This window comes from Eleutherodactylus coqui, chromosome 6 (genome assembly GCF_035609145.1).
Source record: "Eleutherodactylus coqui strain aEleCoq1 chromosome 6, aEleCoq1.hap1, whole genome shotgun sequence".
In the NCBI taxonomy this organism is placed as follows: domain Eukaryota; kingdom Metazoa; phylum Chordata; class Amphibia; order Anura; family Eleutherodactylidae; genus Eleutherodactylus; species Eleutherodactylus coqui.
The window spans coordinates 49,360,428-49,378,120 of record NC_089842.1 but is presented as its reverse complement, the minus strand read 5'-3'; the positions used below and the strand labels follow the sequence as shown (position 1 = coordinate 49,378,120).

The window sequence follows — 17,693 nt, the reverse complement described above, 5'->3', positions numbered from 1 at the left end:
TTTCTAGCTGGTTTGTACTTACAGTTCCAGCGTTTCAGCAACTTATAAAAATTTTCCCAAGATGGCCGCCGGCTCTTTTCCCATCGCTTGCTGTAGCCCGACGTGCGCGTTCCCGAGACGCTACCAGCTGTGTCTCCCCGCCAACCAGACGCCCCGCAGCCGCCGACCGGACCCCTGGATTGAACACGGCCGACCACGGCACACAGTCACCCACCGCCAGGCAGCAGGTAACCGGCGCAGCCCCCCCCCCCCCCCCGGAGCAGCGGCGGCAACCCCCCCCCCATCACAGCGGCAACCCCCCCCCGGCGCAGCGGCGGCAACCCCCCCCCCCCCCCCCCCCCGGCGCAGCGACAGCCCCCCACCCCCGGCACAGCGACAGCCCCCCCACCCCACCCCCCGGCACAGCGACAGCCCCCCCATCGCAGCGGCAGCCCCCCCCCCCCCGGCGCAGCGACAGCCCCCCCCGGCCCATCACTTACCTGGGCGGCAGGACGGCGGGACAGCTGGGCGGCTTCTCGGGACAGCTGAGCGGCTCTGCACCTTCCTCTAACAGGATGGTACAGAATGGCCGCTCCAGCGCGCTCCCGAGCAGTGACAGCTCGTCTGCGCATGCGCAGAAGAGCTGTAGCGGGGAGCACACTGAAGCGGCTCGTGCTGAAAGGAGAAGAACGGACTGCGCAAGCGCGTCTAAAAAAGCAAGCTGCCAGCGAATTTAGACGGCACCATGGAGACGAGGACGCTAGCAACGGAGCAGGTAAGTGAATAACTTCTGTATGGCTCATATTTAATGCACGATGTATATTACAAAGTGCATTAATATGGCCATACAGAAGTGTATACCCCCACTTGATTTCGCGAGACAACCCCTTTAAGTGTATTGTAACCCCATAATGACAAATAATTTCAGTCTTAACCCCTAAGTGACCACATTTTTTTGCTTTTCTCCATTTTCGTTTTTTTCCTCCCCCCTTTTAAAAAAAAATCATAACTCCCTTATTTATCCATCGAAGGAGCTGTATGAGGGCCTGTTTTTTGTGGGGCGAGTTGTATTTTTCAATGGTACTATTTAATGTACTGAAAAACTTTTAAAAATTTCTAAGTGGAGAGAAATGGGAAAAAAACCCGACATTTACCATGCTTTCAGTGCGTCTTGCTTCTACGGCGCACAAACTGCGACAAAAATGACCTGATAACTTTATTCTATGTGTTAGTACGATTACTACGATACCAAAAACTTTTATAGTTTTGTTTTTGCTGTACTACTTATATATTTTTTTACAGATATAAAATTTTAAAATTATTTTCTGCCTCCATCTTCCGCGTACAATAACTTTTTTATTTTTCCATCGATATAGTTGTGCTAGGGCTCATTTTGTGCGGTACATCCTGCAGTTTCCATTGGTACTATTTTGGAATACATAGGACTTTTTTGATCGCTTTTTATTAGATTTTTTCTTGGCAACAGTGTGAAAAAAAGTAATACCATAGCATTACATCATACTGCATTCTGACAGGCAGCTTATCAAGCCACCCCTTTCAGAAGGACCCCAGCTGCCATGACACCGGCAGGGCTCCCCCGATCTCACCGCGGGGGTGGGGGGGCTGTACGGGACCCCGAACTTCGTTCGGGTGATTTAAATGCTGCTGGTAAATCTGACAGTGGCATTTAAAGGGTTATCAGTCCCGATCAGCCGGGCGGTCAAGCGAGGCTGTCACCAGCAGTTGTCAGCTGTGATATCTGTGATGTATGGAGGGAGATAGCAGTGCTATCTCCCTTCATACACGTTCTGCAACAGCAGGACGTAAAAAGACTATAGCGTGGTCACTAAGGGGTTAAGAACCAGTGCATCGTATCCCCTCATCTGTTCCAGTGGTCATAGGTCATAACAATGTAGCGATATGACACTTCAGTGAGCTTTAGTTTTTATAGGAATCAATATCGGGTCTATATAATGCATTCAATAACTTAATTTTTTTTGATGGGGTCAGTGGAGAAACGCTATTGCATAACTGCTTTATTGTGATTTATTCTTATGGCATTCACAGTGTGGTATAAATATAATGTTACCTTTATTCTACGAGTCATTACAATTATGACACCACCAAACTTATAGAGGTTTTATAACGTTTTAACACTTCTACACAATATAAATACTTGTTTTTTGTTTTTTTTATATATATATAGAAAGGCATTTTGTGTGGCGCCCCATTCCAGGAACCCCACAAAGATGCATCAGGCCTGTTTTTTGTGGGACGACAGTTTTTTGTGGGGCTTTTATTGGTACCATTATTAGGTGTATATACAAATTTTATTTCTCTGTCTTTAGGGGAAGAAAGATGATCAGAAAACAGCTATTTTATAGAAGTTGCTATGAATGCAGCGATAATTATGTGCAGGGGTTTTTCTTTGTTTTCATTTTTTGAATATTTAACCCCATAGTCTTTTTACGTCCTGCAGCTGCAGGACGCATGTGGAGGGAGATTGCGAGGTTATCTCCCTCCAGACATCGCGGCTGTCAGCTGTTTCTTACAGCTGACACCCCTGGGCAACAGCCCCAACAAGCAGCGCGGCCGATCGGGGCTGTTAACCCTTTGAATGTCCCAAACGATGTTTGGGGGTCATGTACGCCCCCCTGCGATTTCATCGCAGGGACCCGTGCGGGTGCCATGGTAGCCGGGGGGAGCCTTATGAAATACCCCAGAGCTGTCATGGCAGAAGGCCTATCAAGCCATCCCCGTGGGATGACTGTAGTATCTGCGGGATTGAACAGTATAAGGTTGCCTGCACACAAACGCATCAAATTCCGCATCGGAATCTGACCCTGTGCCTGGCCGGTAACTTTGCGTACATGTCAGGAATCTTCTTAACCTGTACTGCGGATGGTCCGGCCAGCGCACATACGCAGTACAGATTTTGCCCCGTCACTAGGTGGTGATGCGGATCCCGCGTGGAAGGGCTGTTGGTCGAACGACTTCCATCAACTTCAATGGGGGCTGTCTGTACGGAATCCTCCTAAAAATAGAGCATGCTGCGATTTTTCCTCTGAGTGGAAAATCACAATTCACTTCCGCTCATGTGCAGGAGAAAAATAGTTTTTCCATTGCACGCTATGGGTGGCATTTACTGCAGAATCCGGAGGAGGACACCTGCTCTTGATTCCTTAATGCAAATCCACCAGTGAGCAGTCGGCCTGAAGGAGTGATTAGAGGAGCAACTCCTTATCATTTCACTCCTTTTCTGGGAAAAACCTCATATGTGACAATCAGAGAGCAAATATGCTTTGCGATTTATAAGGTAGGGTGTCATCCCATGAACAAAAATTCATGTCACCCCTTCCCTGTGACAGGGAGATGTACAGGAGAATCCCAGATCTTCTTTGTTGCCGCTGGTCTCCCCTTTCTCTCTCCTCTGCACACACACAAAAAAAATGATAACTTTAAATTCAGTACTTCTGCCTCCACTTCAAACGTCTGTATCTCTGGTTCGGTAAGGGCCATGAACATGTTGCTAGCCCTGAATGAACTAGAGCTATAGCCGTTTAAATAGAAGGAGCGGTGTTTGTCCTAAACTATAATGGCCATATCACAATGTTAACTTCCTTGGGGTTGCTTCCTTTTGTGATGTATCCCAGAAATGGTGACTTCATTATAACAGACACAAAACAGTTTTCCATTTACAATATCTGAAATAAGACATTAGTATCTACATAATTACCTCATAATCCCCACAAACAACATTATCATCAGGAAGTTTGAGGGGTAGCTGAGGCGACTTTTGTGCTGATACAAGCAGCAGGGAATGAACATCTTGATGCAGCCAATGAAGGTCGTGGTCAGCATTTGGACAGCGCCTGCAGGAGAAACAGATGTGAATACAGCGAACCATCCGGTGTGATTTATAGTCATCAGTACGGAAAAGAGCCGTCAACGTAAAGGGCCATTTACATGAGACGATAATGGACCGAAATGCGTTCAAACGAATGGAAATGCGCAACAGTTACGCCTCAATGCAAAACATCGTTTACTATTAGTTTACTTTTTGTTTGTCGTTCATGTTCAACCAGCATAAAAATCATCACTAGTTCGCCTACTTCTTGCTGCGTATGAACGCTCCCCGCTCTGTGTTTTACATAGAATGTGAAGCGCTGAGCGAGAAGTGAACTATAAGTGAGCAATACTCAGCGGTGATCGGCCTTCTAAACCCTCTGCACGAGCGCCAACTATTGGTGACGATTAGCCGTCAGTCATCCCGTGTAAATGGGGAATAAGACTAGACCTCTCTGTAGATCCTTTCATTACCTATGAATGTAAGGGAGGGTCTACCTCAACTATCTGCAGATGCCTCAGGAGCCGTATCCATGTGATCAGCTCTCATACTGACGTAGTTGCCTTTATTCTCCACTTCCAATTTACAATGGCAAAGCAGAAATAGTAATACTAACCCAGAAGGTCAATTATCTAGAAAAGGGAGTTACAACTTACCAGTCCAGGACTCTTCTCCAATGGCGTTGGCATGCACAGTAAAGCTGCTTCACATGCACCCAATGCCGTGGAGATGAATCCTGGACTTATCCCTGGTAAGTTAGAACACCTTTTTCTAGATAATACGGAGACGGACGCTTGTCATAAGGGCATCCTTGGAAAGCGAAACCCAGCTACATTAACAGCCAGCTGCTGTTTGGTGACACCGAAGATGCCGACAGGTTAAAGACCTGCTGTGCAGGCACATGGCCTACTGTCTGTGAACACATGGGGTTTAAAGTGATACAAAAAAAATTATACAGGTTTAAAATTGTGTAAAGGGAAGGAAAGAAATTGGATACTCGCCTATTCTGGCAGCTCCCTGTCCAGCTCCGCAAAGGTGGTGCCCACCTCACGTAACCTGGAAGAAGCTGCAGGCATTTACGCGCACAGAGAATGGCATGTGACCGCCAGCTGGGTCTTCTGTGCACACAGTGTTTTAGCCTCAGAAGATAAGTGATTGCTGCGGCAGTACTCCCGCACACCTCCTGATAGGGACTTGTAAGACCGTCGGGTCCGGCTGCAGCAACAATTGTCTTTCTTCCTTTACTGAAAGGGGCTAAACCGCTGCTGGATGCAGTCCGTGTCCCCCGACTACCCACAAGGCTTTGGGCTTTCCTACACTACTTCATTGAAATCATCCATGGAAATTAAGGTTGTGTCTCGGATGGAGTTACTCCGGGCAGATCCTATAACTAGTAACTCCAATCCTCAAGTGTCTAGAGGGGATGTGCTGAAGTAAGGAGCTGCCAGGACAGGACACAATCTAACGGCTGCCTCCTGCCCCTTCTCAGCCGGCCTTCACTGCAGGCTATCCTGCATCCACCGCCCGATATTAACCCCACCCAGAGGGGCGGAGCTAATACTGATTTCACGATTCAGAGGAAACTAAATCATGTGGCATTACAGTGGCAAATTAGTCAAATTAACTCAATGACTCGCCCAGCCCTGGCGTGGAGTATATCCAGTCCTGCATCATTATGACATGCACTGCCAAAATAAGGTTTTAATATGTGGAAAGCGACCCTCCCCCTCCTCCTCCATTTGATCTGTAATGTCTTGAATGCTATCCGGGCTCTTTTCCCACCCCAAATAAAGATTCTGTATAGATAGTTGATCCACCTTTCATTATTTGATCTCAAAATGATTAGTAGAAAGTGGAGACGATACAGCAAACGGGGGAATTCTACCATTTTAAGCAGATTAGCCCGTCCCAAGAAAGAAGTGTTTCCAATAACCTAAAGTCAATTCCAGGTATTTTAGACAAGGTTCAATATTAGCTTTATAAAGCCCGTTTAGTAATGTGGATCCCTAGGTAACTCCTAGAATCATTTCCCCACTTGAATGGGAAGTTAGCTGCTTATAGGGGCTTGTCTGGTCCTTTAAAGGGATAGTTATCCAGAGACATAAAATATTGTATAAAATCTCACTTAGCCTGCAGTATTAAAATAACAGAATACAAACTCACCCTTCCGCGCTCCCCCGCTGGCTCTCCAGTCCCCGCTGGTCTTCACTACCGTTTGCAGGGAACCAGTGATGACGTCCCCAACAAAAGGGCCATGAGACCGTTGCAGCACTTATGTGACCCCCTTGTTGGGTCATCATCAATCCCCTCCCGGAAGTGAAATTCAGCAGGGCGGGACAGCCGTCGAGGCAGCAGAGGTGGGAGAGTGGGGAAGGGAGAGTATGTATTCTTTTATTTTAATGCTTCAGGCTGAGCGAGGTTTTACAGAATACTAGGTCCCCGGATAACCCCTTTAGCATCAATGCTTCAGTTTTATGTAAGTTTAAGGCTTTTCTCCAATACAATCTTATAGACCCAAATCCAGAAGCTGCACTACTGAGAAATTCTGATGGACAAACACATCAACTTCACCATAAGTACACAAAAAGTACTAGTGCATCTTGTCTCCACCAGGAGTATGAGTGGAGACATGGGTTGGCCGGGTTAATGCATTGGGGTAGGCCAGGTGACAAGCTAGCAGCAGATTGGTTGAGCCACACACTCCTCCACACACACCGTCACTCTAATCTGCCGTGAAGTGATGGGAGCCGTTTTTGACAGAAAAACGCCTTACCTCCGTGCGTACATCGCACATTCTCGAGCGTGATATCGGGCCCATCTCTGTAGGCTGTGTGTGTACACACATTTTCTATGGGAGTGCGCACAGAGCCTACGGAGAGGAATCCACTGTACTGTCCGAGTGGCGATTTCCATGGGTGACAGTGCGGGAAGGGGCAGCCAGGAAAGTATATAAAGCACATCCCCAACTCCTGCAAAACTTTTCCATGAGCACCATAACAGTTTATGGCGTTTATAACCGGTGACTGGTTCCCTTTAACCAGATGAAGATCAGTTCATAAATAATTTGTGTCAGAAATCAATAATTAAGTTTATAAACTGCAGTACTTTACCTCGGTGATAAGTCATGTCTGGCATGTGATTAAATGCCAACCCTGAGGTTGTCAATACATGTAAAGTCAAAGCCATAATGCAAACAAACAATTAACAAAGAGGTAAATCCGAAGTTAAATATCTTTTTCACATTGTGGAAATATTCCTAGAGCTTGCAAATTATATCTATAGACACATTCCATCTAAATAATCCAAAGACGTGGCTTAATAGCCAATTGTAAGGAAAGACTATATATGTAGACATAAAAGGTTGTCCAGTTACCAGACAACATCCGTTCAATAGGGCTGCCTATAGAAATAATAAACTGAGCACAACTTACCCATCTGTCGACACCGGGATCCAGCGCTGCAGCCCCGCTGTGGTCCCAGCTTGTGTTGTGACAGCTGATGTTACAGGTAGTCAGGTGACCGCTGCAGCCAAGGAGAGGCTGCAGCATCACCATTCGTTCTCGTGGCATAAGCACTCACATCCTGAGCGCCATGATGCCACAGGTTTGGGAATGTGAAACTTTAGCCTCCGATTGGCTGCAGCAGTCACCTGACTTCCTGTAGCATCAGCTGTTACAACAAACGCCGGGACCACAGCGGGGCTGCAGCACTGGTCACAGCAGAGGTGTAAGTAATGCTCAGTGTGTTATCTTACTACATCCAGCCCCAATTAAAAATACCATTGTCCGGTAACCCCTTTAATGAAATGACTTCCAATCTTCACTGTATAACAGACACAAAGGGCTAACGACCACGGACGGATTTATGCCGGGTTCCCCGCAGCGGAACAACACAGCTATTAGGTTCTACTGAAACTAATAGCCGAGTCCTCATATGTGGGATTCTACCACGGATTTACAAAAAAAAATTGCGGCATGCTCTATTTTACCGCGCTTTTCCGCGATCGCCAACGGGGACGTTTTTGTTTATCCCCATGGGAATGCAACAGAAATTTACACAAAGCCTGATTCACATAACCTTATCAGCTACAAGTAGGTCATGAGTGAACTTGAACTTAGAAACAAGTTAGATCGCTCCAGGAGTCACGTTGACTTTTTTTGTACAGTGCTAGAAAAAAAAAAACCTTTCACAAACTTCCAACAGAAAGAACACAAAAAAATGACGTAGTCACATAAAACTCTAGTTACAGATTTCCTAAAGGCACACCTACCTAGCATGCTCGGCTCCCCTTCCAGTAACGTGAGGATATATTTATTGAGGAAAAGTGTACAGAAGCTGAAGAAGAACCACAGCGAGAGGTAGATGAGCGCCCGAGAGTTGCAGACTCCCAGGTCCGACTCTATAATGGTGGTCTCTGTGATGGTGATCTGCAATACATTCTCTTCAGGAACACTGTCACTGCGGGTAATAATGATCTTCTCAGCCCGGTGGGGGAACAGAGGTCCGTGGTGATACGGTGCTTTCCCCTTCCCTTTATCCTGAGACGAAAGGTTCTTACAGCCATCTGGAGTTTGCGGGTTACCAGACGGCATCTTGATGGTTATACCCACGGCAAACGTATCATCTGTCTGCCCAGGAAAGGCCCCGGTGAAACAGTTCAGCTTAATTCAATGCCAAGCCAAAGGCTCTTCTTGTTGACATCCTTTGCCTCGAGGCCCTCAGGATTTTGCCTTCATGTCCTACGGAAGAGACAAAAATAAGTTTATACTGTCTACAGATTTAGAAACGCCATAAAACCAAATGCAATTAGATATGATATACTGCCGTGTGTCACAGCATTACATGATAACTGTAATCAGGACAAAGGTCATACCTGCCGCCGTGTATAAAACTAGATACACCTGTTCCATCAAGACTCAGCTAGCAATTCTGGCCGTCTGTTTACTGGAGGAACATTTTAGTGAGCGCACCATAAAAAAAACATCATCCTTGATTTGCATACAGCTGACCACCATAAACATGCAAGCCGCCTGTGTTGGAGAAAAGAAACTGCTGCCCTCTAGTGTCCGCACTACCTCTAAAAACATTCGATTAGTGGGACTGGCATTGCAAGCACAGGATGAATCCCAGGAGACCGTCATATAATACACCAAGAAATACGCTGCTCTTGCCTAACCTCTTGAATTGCTGTCCATTGAAGTCTATGGGGCGTCCTGTCTGAATCTTAAAGAGAAGCTGCCAGGAACGGGGAGAAGAGTCACAGAGGCGGCTCCCCGTTGTTCTCCCCGCCCAGTTTGGCTTGACACGTTTTTTCCCTAAACACAAAGTGACCTGTCAATCTAGGCAGAAGAAGTCAATGGAGAGCCGCTGCCATGACTCTTCTTCCCATTCCCAGTGGCTTCTTAACCCTTTCCAATCCACTGTCTGACCTCTGAAGATATTATGATTTAAGGCCGTACAGCTCCGATGTTGGAAGCCGTCCGTCGGGGTTCTCTTACTGTATATTGCCAGCCTCTCTGCTGTCGGAACCTATCCAACCTGTCACCTCATGCAGTACTGGCTTTAGCCAGCAGATAGCGCCGTTGTATAATGGCAGAAAAGGAGTAAGCCCCCTAGGAAAACCAGGATACAAATTGGATTGAAAAGGGTTAAAAGTAGGTTCGTTCTTAAATTCTGCCATGTGAACATATCCTTAAATTATTTATCTACATCTTAACCTGATGTGGTGCAGTTTGACATCACAACAACTCTGCCCTCACAGAGCCGGAGCCGAATTCTCGCAGGGGATCCGACCTGGCCATCTGCAGGTGGCATAAGACGACTGGCATCTCGTGTAAAAGGGCCATAAGTCTTGAGATTTGTAATAGAAGAACAACGTGATGGTCATGGAGGGATGTGATGAAACATGCAAGAGTATATCTACCCAAACATATGGATTTATCAGTTTCTCTGTATACATACAGCCTCAGCCTGGGCTCCCACGAGCGCATTTGAATTGCGTTGAACGCACAAATAATACGCAGTACATTGCGGCAATTCAAATTCATTGACTTTCATTGTCGCACTAGCGTTTTTTTCATGCATATGAAACATGAGTAAAAAAAAGAAAGCAGCATGTTCTATTTTGCTGCGCATTACGCCCCATTGTTCTCTATGGGTGCGTACTAAATGCCGTACGTACGCAACTACATAGCATATGTGCAACATTGCTAAGTGACCATGAGCATTTTACGCTTACAGACGGCTTTTGCCACATGCCCATGTGCGCCCGGCCTTGGGGGCGATGCATAATTTCCTCATTTCTGATCCTGAAATCTAGAAGTGTGGTCTTAATCTCAATACCCCCTTTTAATATACCACATGATATTACAGTGGTGCCAAGGTAACATGAAGACTGTTGTACTAGCGGCTCTGGCGCACGCACCTGAATGTGTACTGCCACATTTCCTGCCAGGCGCGGGCTCCTCTGTAATAGCATCTAATCACCGAGGGTTTCGGGAGCCAGACGCTCAGCAATCAACTCATTGATCGAGTAGCTTGATTTAGAGAAGACGGGTCTTTTCCATAAAGGTTTTAGGATGCCACAAAGAACGGCGGGCAACAAGGCCGAGTGCCCTATTTATACAGAACAATTAACGCTGACTTAATTGCTGAATCATGTGAAGCTGAATGACAGTTATTCAGTGTAAACGATAATTAGTGTATTTATAGCTCACCACTCGGGTTATAGGCATAAAATCCTCAAGTCAACAGGTAGTTGTTTATCTATGAACAGGTAGTTGTTAATCTATGAATTACTGCCCGGTTATGTGAATGAAGGCAGGTTTTACTGTGAATCGGGGCTGCCAGCCCTCCTCAACCGATGACCAAATCACCGGAGCCACCAGGATACCCAGAAACCATCTACTCCAATACAAGGAGAAGGAAAGAAACAATCGTGTACCTCTAGTAGTGACCTACAATCCGCAGCTAGAAATACTAAGGAAAACTGCAAAGGAACTCCATCACACCATACACAAGGATGACCGTCTGACCACCATATTCCCAGACTCTCCCCTTCTATGTACAGGCAACTCCCAGATTTGAGGAACTTTATAATTAGGAGTGCATTACCCTCTGACACACAAAAAGGAACTTATCCCTATAATGTAAGGAGCTGTAAGACCTGCTCACATGTACTGACTACGCATAGGATACAGATCACCAACACACAGCAGGACTATAAGATCCCAGGACATTCACATGTTGTGTACCTGATCATGTTCAGTAAATGTCCTGTTGGGGGTCTTTATTTTGGAGAAACAGGACAAAAACTGAGAGCCAGGATGAGATCTCATCGCCACTCAATTAGATTAGGAAAGACTGAACTACCTGTGGCCAAACATCTTTTTGTGGCCATGGATACAACATGGAACAGATGAGAGTTATCATACTGAAGGGCAACTTCAAGTTGCAGCGTCACAGTAGATTTTGGGAGTATAACTTTATGGCCATTTCTGAATGAACCTCAGAGCGGGATTCTTGCATCAGTGGAGAATATCAAAAGGTCTGAAGGAGGTCAAGAGGGTTGTCTTTAAGGAGAGCACTAATGGGGTGTGTAGGGGCACCTGGGGGTGGGTGCTTTGGTGAATGGCGTCGTCTCTCCCTAAAGAGAGCACCCAGAAGGGGTGCTATTCCCAATCATTGCTTTACAGACTTGGTAAAAACTCATACATTGATTTGAAGGAATGCTGCCATCCAATAGGTGGCGCTGCAGAGATTTGTTCCAGCTTCCTTGTTTGCAGGTCTGAAGGAGAGATTTTACATCCCTTGTCACTGGACTAATTACTGTTCTGGTCATCCCTCCCTGGTATTTATCTAAATGCTATTAATCCCAACATGTCTGTGCCCTCTTACCCTCTCTGCCTCTTGTATTTATTTACCATGTTCGTGCCCTCCCATGTGATCATGTGTCATAGTAAATATGTCTTTGGCGTATGCCTGACAAAGACCCCCGAACCACACTCAGGGGGTACATATACCGTGTTGTATAACCTTTGTTTGAGAGGAGATGGAAAACAAACTCGCAGGAATTCTGTGATTGTTTTGGGTTTTGTTTTTATAGCGTTCACCATTCAGTAAAAACAACATAAATTTTCTTAATTTGGATCAGCACAATAACCGAGATACCAACTTTATACAGATTTTCTTAATTTTTTTAAACATTTTTAAAGAAAAACAATTGAATCGGCATCGCCACGTTCTGAGACCCATAAGCTGTGCGAGGGCTTGTTTGTGGCAGTAGAGTTGTAGTTTTTATTGTTACCACCTCGAGTCCACATGTGACTTTTGGATTGGTTTTTATTGCATTTTTGGGAGGTTATCACGGCAAAAATGGCAATTCTGGCATTACTTTCAAAAATTATTTTATTGGCGAAATAAATAGCAAAATATTCCCATTCTTTGGGTCGTTATGAACACCGTAATACCCATTATGTGCTGCTGCTCAACACATGCTGGGTATTTTAGCCATTTAAAAAGGGTTTTTGTAAGAAAAAATATGTTTTATTAAACTTTTTTGACACTATTTCTTAGTTCCTCATTTCTAGGATAACACACTGCATTACTTATGTATTGCATTCTACAATGTCTATGACATCAGCCTATTAGACGCTGCTGCAGGTGGGGTCTAGTAAGATGAGATACATGGCAGATCACTGTCAGGCCTCCGGCTGCCCTGGAAACCCATTGGTACCTTGTGATTGCATTGCGGGGTGTTGACGGGTGACAAAAGGAACCCTCCTCTCTGTCATCTAGTTAAAGGCAGCAGTTGCTATTGATTGTGGCAAATAAGGGATTAAACTGCCAGGATCTGAAATTTCTCCATTCCTGGCAGGTGGTTATGGTCAGCCAAGCCACTGCCTTAAAAAGATGTAGGTGCAGGTTTAAAGCCCAGTAGTAACCGCTGTAAAAAAAAGACATATTTGCAATCAGTAAGGGGTGACTGCAACTCTTTATTCACACTTTGCGGTTTTGCTGTGATTTTTCCAAAACTGCTGTAGACTGCTTTGATTTTGGAAAAAAAAAAATCACTGCAAAAACTGATATAATTGCGACTGCGTAAGGCAATATAATTGACCATGTGTCCACTGCAGCCAATGACTGGCTCTGTTTAGCTAGAGATTACCTACAGCGGTCACATGACCCAGTGTCATAATATGTTCACTCTCCAAGCCCACAACGATGTCATGCCCAGGCACTGAAGTTCCAAGTGCGGCCCCATCTCTCTGCAATGCAGGGCAACTCAAGCCCTAAGGTGCTGGAAACATCGACCGCTGGCATGAGGGGTATGGCTGCACGTATGGAGAGGGAGTAAGGCCGGACGAATCTGGCATTGGAAAGTTTAAATGGTCATTGGACATTTAAAAGCAATTAGCAAACTCTGCAAAAAACTGCATTTTTCGGCATTGAAAGCAGTGAGGATGATGAAGGTAGTTAGATCATCTGTTGTACGCTCACCATATGTTAGGGATACGGTCATGTAGTAATTGCAGGTGACAATTCCTTTTAGCCTGATGTCACCATTTTACTGGAGTGCGTTTGCTATTACTAAATTAATATAAATGAGCTTTTACAAGAAAGTCTGGATTAGATTATAAAAAAAAAAAAGTCGAGTCAGAAGTTAGTCACCGTCACTACAGGCAGGTGACTCTTTAGAGAGGACATGGTAATTATGGGAACGAGCAGGCAATGTTGCGCTGCTGCAGCCTGAGGGCTCCTTCAGAATGGCGATCGCGATATCGCCGCGAGAAAATCATGGCAAAATTGCAATTTTGCTCATGAGGTGCCTGGGCATCAGCGATGCTTTTTCTTGCAAAAACATCGCTGCCGCTTGCGATTTTCTTGCGTGTTTTTCTTACAATAGACCATAGGCATTTCTAATGTTAAAAACGTATCACATTGCACGAAAAACGCAAGTCCGTGCTTTGCGATGCGATAAAACTGACTAATTGACTTCTGGCCTTGGGGTTTTTTGCCTTCCTCTGGATCAACACAGTAGGATAGACAGGCTGGACTAGATGGACAATGTCTTCATTCGGCCTTACATACTATGTTACTATGTTACTATAAAAAGGAAGCTCCATAGGGAAACACTGGAGATAAAAAAAACCAGCAAAACGCAGAAAGATAGAGCCTGCTGCGTTCTTTTTTTTAGTCACTCCACATCACATGAGTAGGGAAAAAATAAATAAATCACAAATGGGAATGAAACCATTGAAAATCATTGGTTTCATAATTCTGTTATTCACTCACTCCTATATTGCTCAAAGAAATGCGCAATTTTCTCGCAAATATGAAGGTATCCTAAGGCCAATCTCACACATTGCTTTTTCCAACGTTTAGCGCTGTTTTAAAATGCCGCGCTGGACATTGTAAAACGCTCTCATTTCAATGGGGTTTCGCAGACTAGCGTTTGAATGCGGCGTTTCTAACACCGCGGTTTTTAAGGTGCTGTCTGTTCTATTTTCGTGCGTTTTAGGTCTTTTTAACACACCTCATCGCCCATCACAATGGTGGGTTGCGTTAAATGCTGTTTAATGTGTTTGAAAATGCTGTTCGGATTGCAGTTAAAAACGCAACGTTTTACCGACGGTGTGTGTGAGAGCGTACGAAGGCTCTTTTCAGAGTTCTCGTCAGGCTATGTTGATTTTTCTTCCGGTTCTGTTCCCGGTTTCCATCTCGATGCAGTTTTGGCATGCAAGACAAAAACATGAGACGGAGGTAGGGGGTAAAGACGCAATGTAAAGAGAGCCTCAAAAAGGCTTGTACCAAGGTTATAGTAGTGGAGATACTTGCTGATTGGTGGCGGTCTCACTGCTGATCCCTGCCAATCTCAAGAACGGTGGTCCCGTGTCTATGCACTTTACTACGGGGTCGCCTTTCACCCCCCCCCCCCCCCCCAGTGAGGTCAGAATGAATGGAGTGCTGGCCGGGCATGTGTGGTCAAGTGCTCCATTTGTTTCAATGGGGCTGACGGAAATACTTGAGCGCTTGAAGTTCGGGTAGCTCCGCAGTCCCGCTGAAAGTGACTGGAGCTTCAGTGCGCTTGTACGATCAGCTCTATTCAGCCTTCTTTTCACTGCAGTAGTTACCCTGCAGGGAGGAGGACAAGTGATGCTTATCGGTGGGGTCTCAGCAGTAGCATGCCCATCAATCAGCAAGTTATCTCCTATCCTTAACCCAATCACGCTCCTTGACGCAGTTACATAATGGAGTTTCATGAGCCGCTTCATACAACTGCATTTTTTGGTGGGTTTTTTTTTACAGCTGACACCCACCAGCGGTCCCACAGATTGCAGCTGTAAACCATTTAAATGCTGCCGTCAATTCTGAAAGCGACATTTAATTGTGTCGTTCAGTTGCCATGGCAGCCAAGGGCCTTCTGAAAGGCTTCAGGGTTGCCATTGCAGATTGCTTTTCAAACCATACCAATGATTGCCAGTCAGATTGTTATATAATGTAATACTATGGTATTACAGCATACTACAGGAGTGAGCAAACCAAGTTCATATTCCCTATAGTGACTTAAAAAAAAAAAAAAAAAAGTAAAAATCAGTTTAAAAAAATTATTTAGCAATTTTGCCATAGGCCCAATGCACAGGGAGCTGCGGATCACGCAGCAAATACAGCCCATAGGACATGCATAGAAAAATGCATTTCCATGCCCATGAGCAGTAATCCACTGTGATATTTCGCTTGTGGGGTGGAAATCGCAGTATGAACTATTCTAGTCCTATCCACGTCAGTGTCGGCCCAGCGTCTCTACACTGCACGTGTGGCTGTGCGCCAGCCGGCACATCTGCAGAGCAGAGGGAAGACTGTGTCACTGCTGGGGCACAGGGTTGTATCAGACTGTGAGGATCTCGCAGTTGGAATCCCTCCCGGCCGTCTGCATTTGGCCTTGTACATTATAAAAAAAACGTCTAAATAAAAAATCCACACAACCATATTTGGTAAGCAGCCATAAAAGTCCAATTAAAGTACCGCATTATTTACCCCTCATGGTGAACCACATCAGAAATAAAAAAAATACACAATGTCAAAATTGCACTTTTTTGGTCACCTTGTCCCCAAGAAAAAAGGTAATAGAAGCCAAAAATCATATGTACTCCAAAATTATACCAATTGAAACTACAGGACGTAGCGCAGAAAATGAGCCCTCGCACAACTATGCCCCCCCCCCCCCCGAAAGATGGCGGAATCGCCCTTTTTTTCCCTATTGCACTTCGCTTGAAATTTTTATAAAACTTTTTTCAATACATTACAAGGTACATTACATTGTACCGCTGAAAAATACAACTAAATAAATAAGATTTAGGATTTTCTTAAAACCAGAGAAAAAAAAAGGCTGCGTCCTTAAGGGGTTAAAAACAAAAGCCTGTCAAATCTTTCCAATAATTCAAAGGATTTTAACCAAACGTATTTTTACCCCTTCTGACATAAAGGACATATTCCTGTTAATAATTGTCACACTGACAAAAAAACATAAACAAATGGTTACATCTGACAGACACACAGCAAAGCCCGGGTAACATGAACACATCTGCCTGGAGGACCTCTCCGCTCTGATCCCTAAAAGTTGTCACTAATGTAAAAAAGTATCTATTGGGCTTTAAATGCTAAATGAACAAACAAGATAACTTGCCTTAAAAGCAGCTTCCTAAAGACAAACAGGGATGCAGCCGCAGCTGCTCCATCTGCACACTGACTCTATAACGTGGCAGCGCCGGCCCCGCCAAGACTCTGAAATACTATGTAACATGTTGGCTGCAGGCAAGAGACGGAGCACAAGAGATCTCGGCCCCTATAATCCCCCCTGCAGGCGATGGAGCCCACCCATCACCACAAACTGTGCTCACCAGCTGTCTTGTGCTCGCCTCTCATCTGACATATGGAGACAAAGCGCGGAGTCTTGTGGCTTCTGCCCCCCAAACAGGAGTTACACAAACCTCACTGCAACTTCCCTCCAGACTATAAAGGTGCCGCCGCTCACCTTACGATAGACGGGGAACCAGCTGGCAGCGCCGTACAGCCAAGATCACAACAAGGAGAGCAGAACCCTCCTGCCATGAGCACAACAGGCAGGTAAACCCACAGGAGGAGGGACCTTCTCACTACAGCTGGGATAGACATAACCAGACGATCGCCGCACAGGTGCTATTCACAAAAAGCAAGCCAAGATCTTGGAAGTGATAGCATGTAACGCCGCATTTACGGGCAACAATTGCCGACTTTTTTGCTTTCAAATGCTGAGTTTTTACACGTAAAAATAATTGTCTGGAATCCTCCTCATTTCCCTCATTATCTAAGTAAACGTTGTATGTATGTGGTTTGCTCAGATGGGCCATGGGAAAAATCCCCTGGCGGAAGGGTTTTTAATTCTATTTAATTGAAAGCGTGAAGGAAAAGCTGTGTTGAATAAACAAGTAGTCATTGTGTTTAGCACAAACGATCCCCCCTCCACTCAGCTCGTTTGAATGACTGAGCGAATGCCTAACGATAAGCGAACAAATTAACGTCTATTTTTGAAACTGAGCGATAAACAACAAGTGAACGAATAGCGCACGATGGCTTCGCGTTTACACGATTATCGCTTACTTTCGCTTGCTTGGACCAAGGTTGCCTGCACACGGAAATGCATAGGATACTCCGGAGCGGGCGCCCGCCTCTGGATTCTGGAGCAAATGCCTTCCATAACATGCTATGGAAAAGTGAACCTTCCTGCACACGAGCAGAAACCAATTGCGGTTTCTGCTCGGGGAAGAAAAATCGTAGCATGCTCCATTTTTGCACAGATTCTGCACGGACGGCTTCTATTGAGGTCAAT

General features: G+C 45.3%; 1 protein-coding gene across 4 annotated transcripts in view; it reads right to left on the bottom strand.

Annotated features, from left to right (window-relative positions):
* SLC35E2B (solute carrier family 35 member E2B) overlaps window positions 1-17,693 on the bottom strand; it is a 63,831-nt gene that overhangs the window by 31,025 nt on the left and 15,113 nt on the right. For 3 of the 4 annotated variants that reach the window (XM_066606764.1, XM_066606766.1, XM_066606765.1), the window contains exons 2-3: window positions 8,097-8,565; window positions 3,716-3,851 (exon numbers count right to left, since the gene is read on the bottom strand). In XM_066606764.1, the coding sequence (XP_066462861.1) occupies window positions 3,716-3,851; window positions 8,097-8,418 (458 nt within the window). In that variant the 5' untranslated portion in view covers window positions 8,419-8,565. Of the gene's footprint in view, window positions 1-3,715; window positions 3,852-8,096; window positions 8,566-16,859; window positions 16,880-17,693 lie in introns of those variants that run through there. The other variant, XM_066606767.1, reaches the window with a different exon arrangement.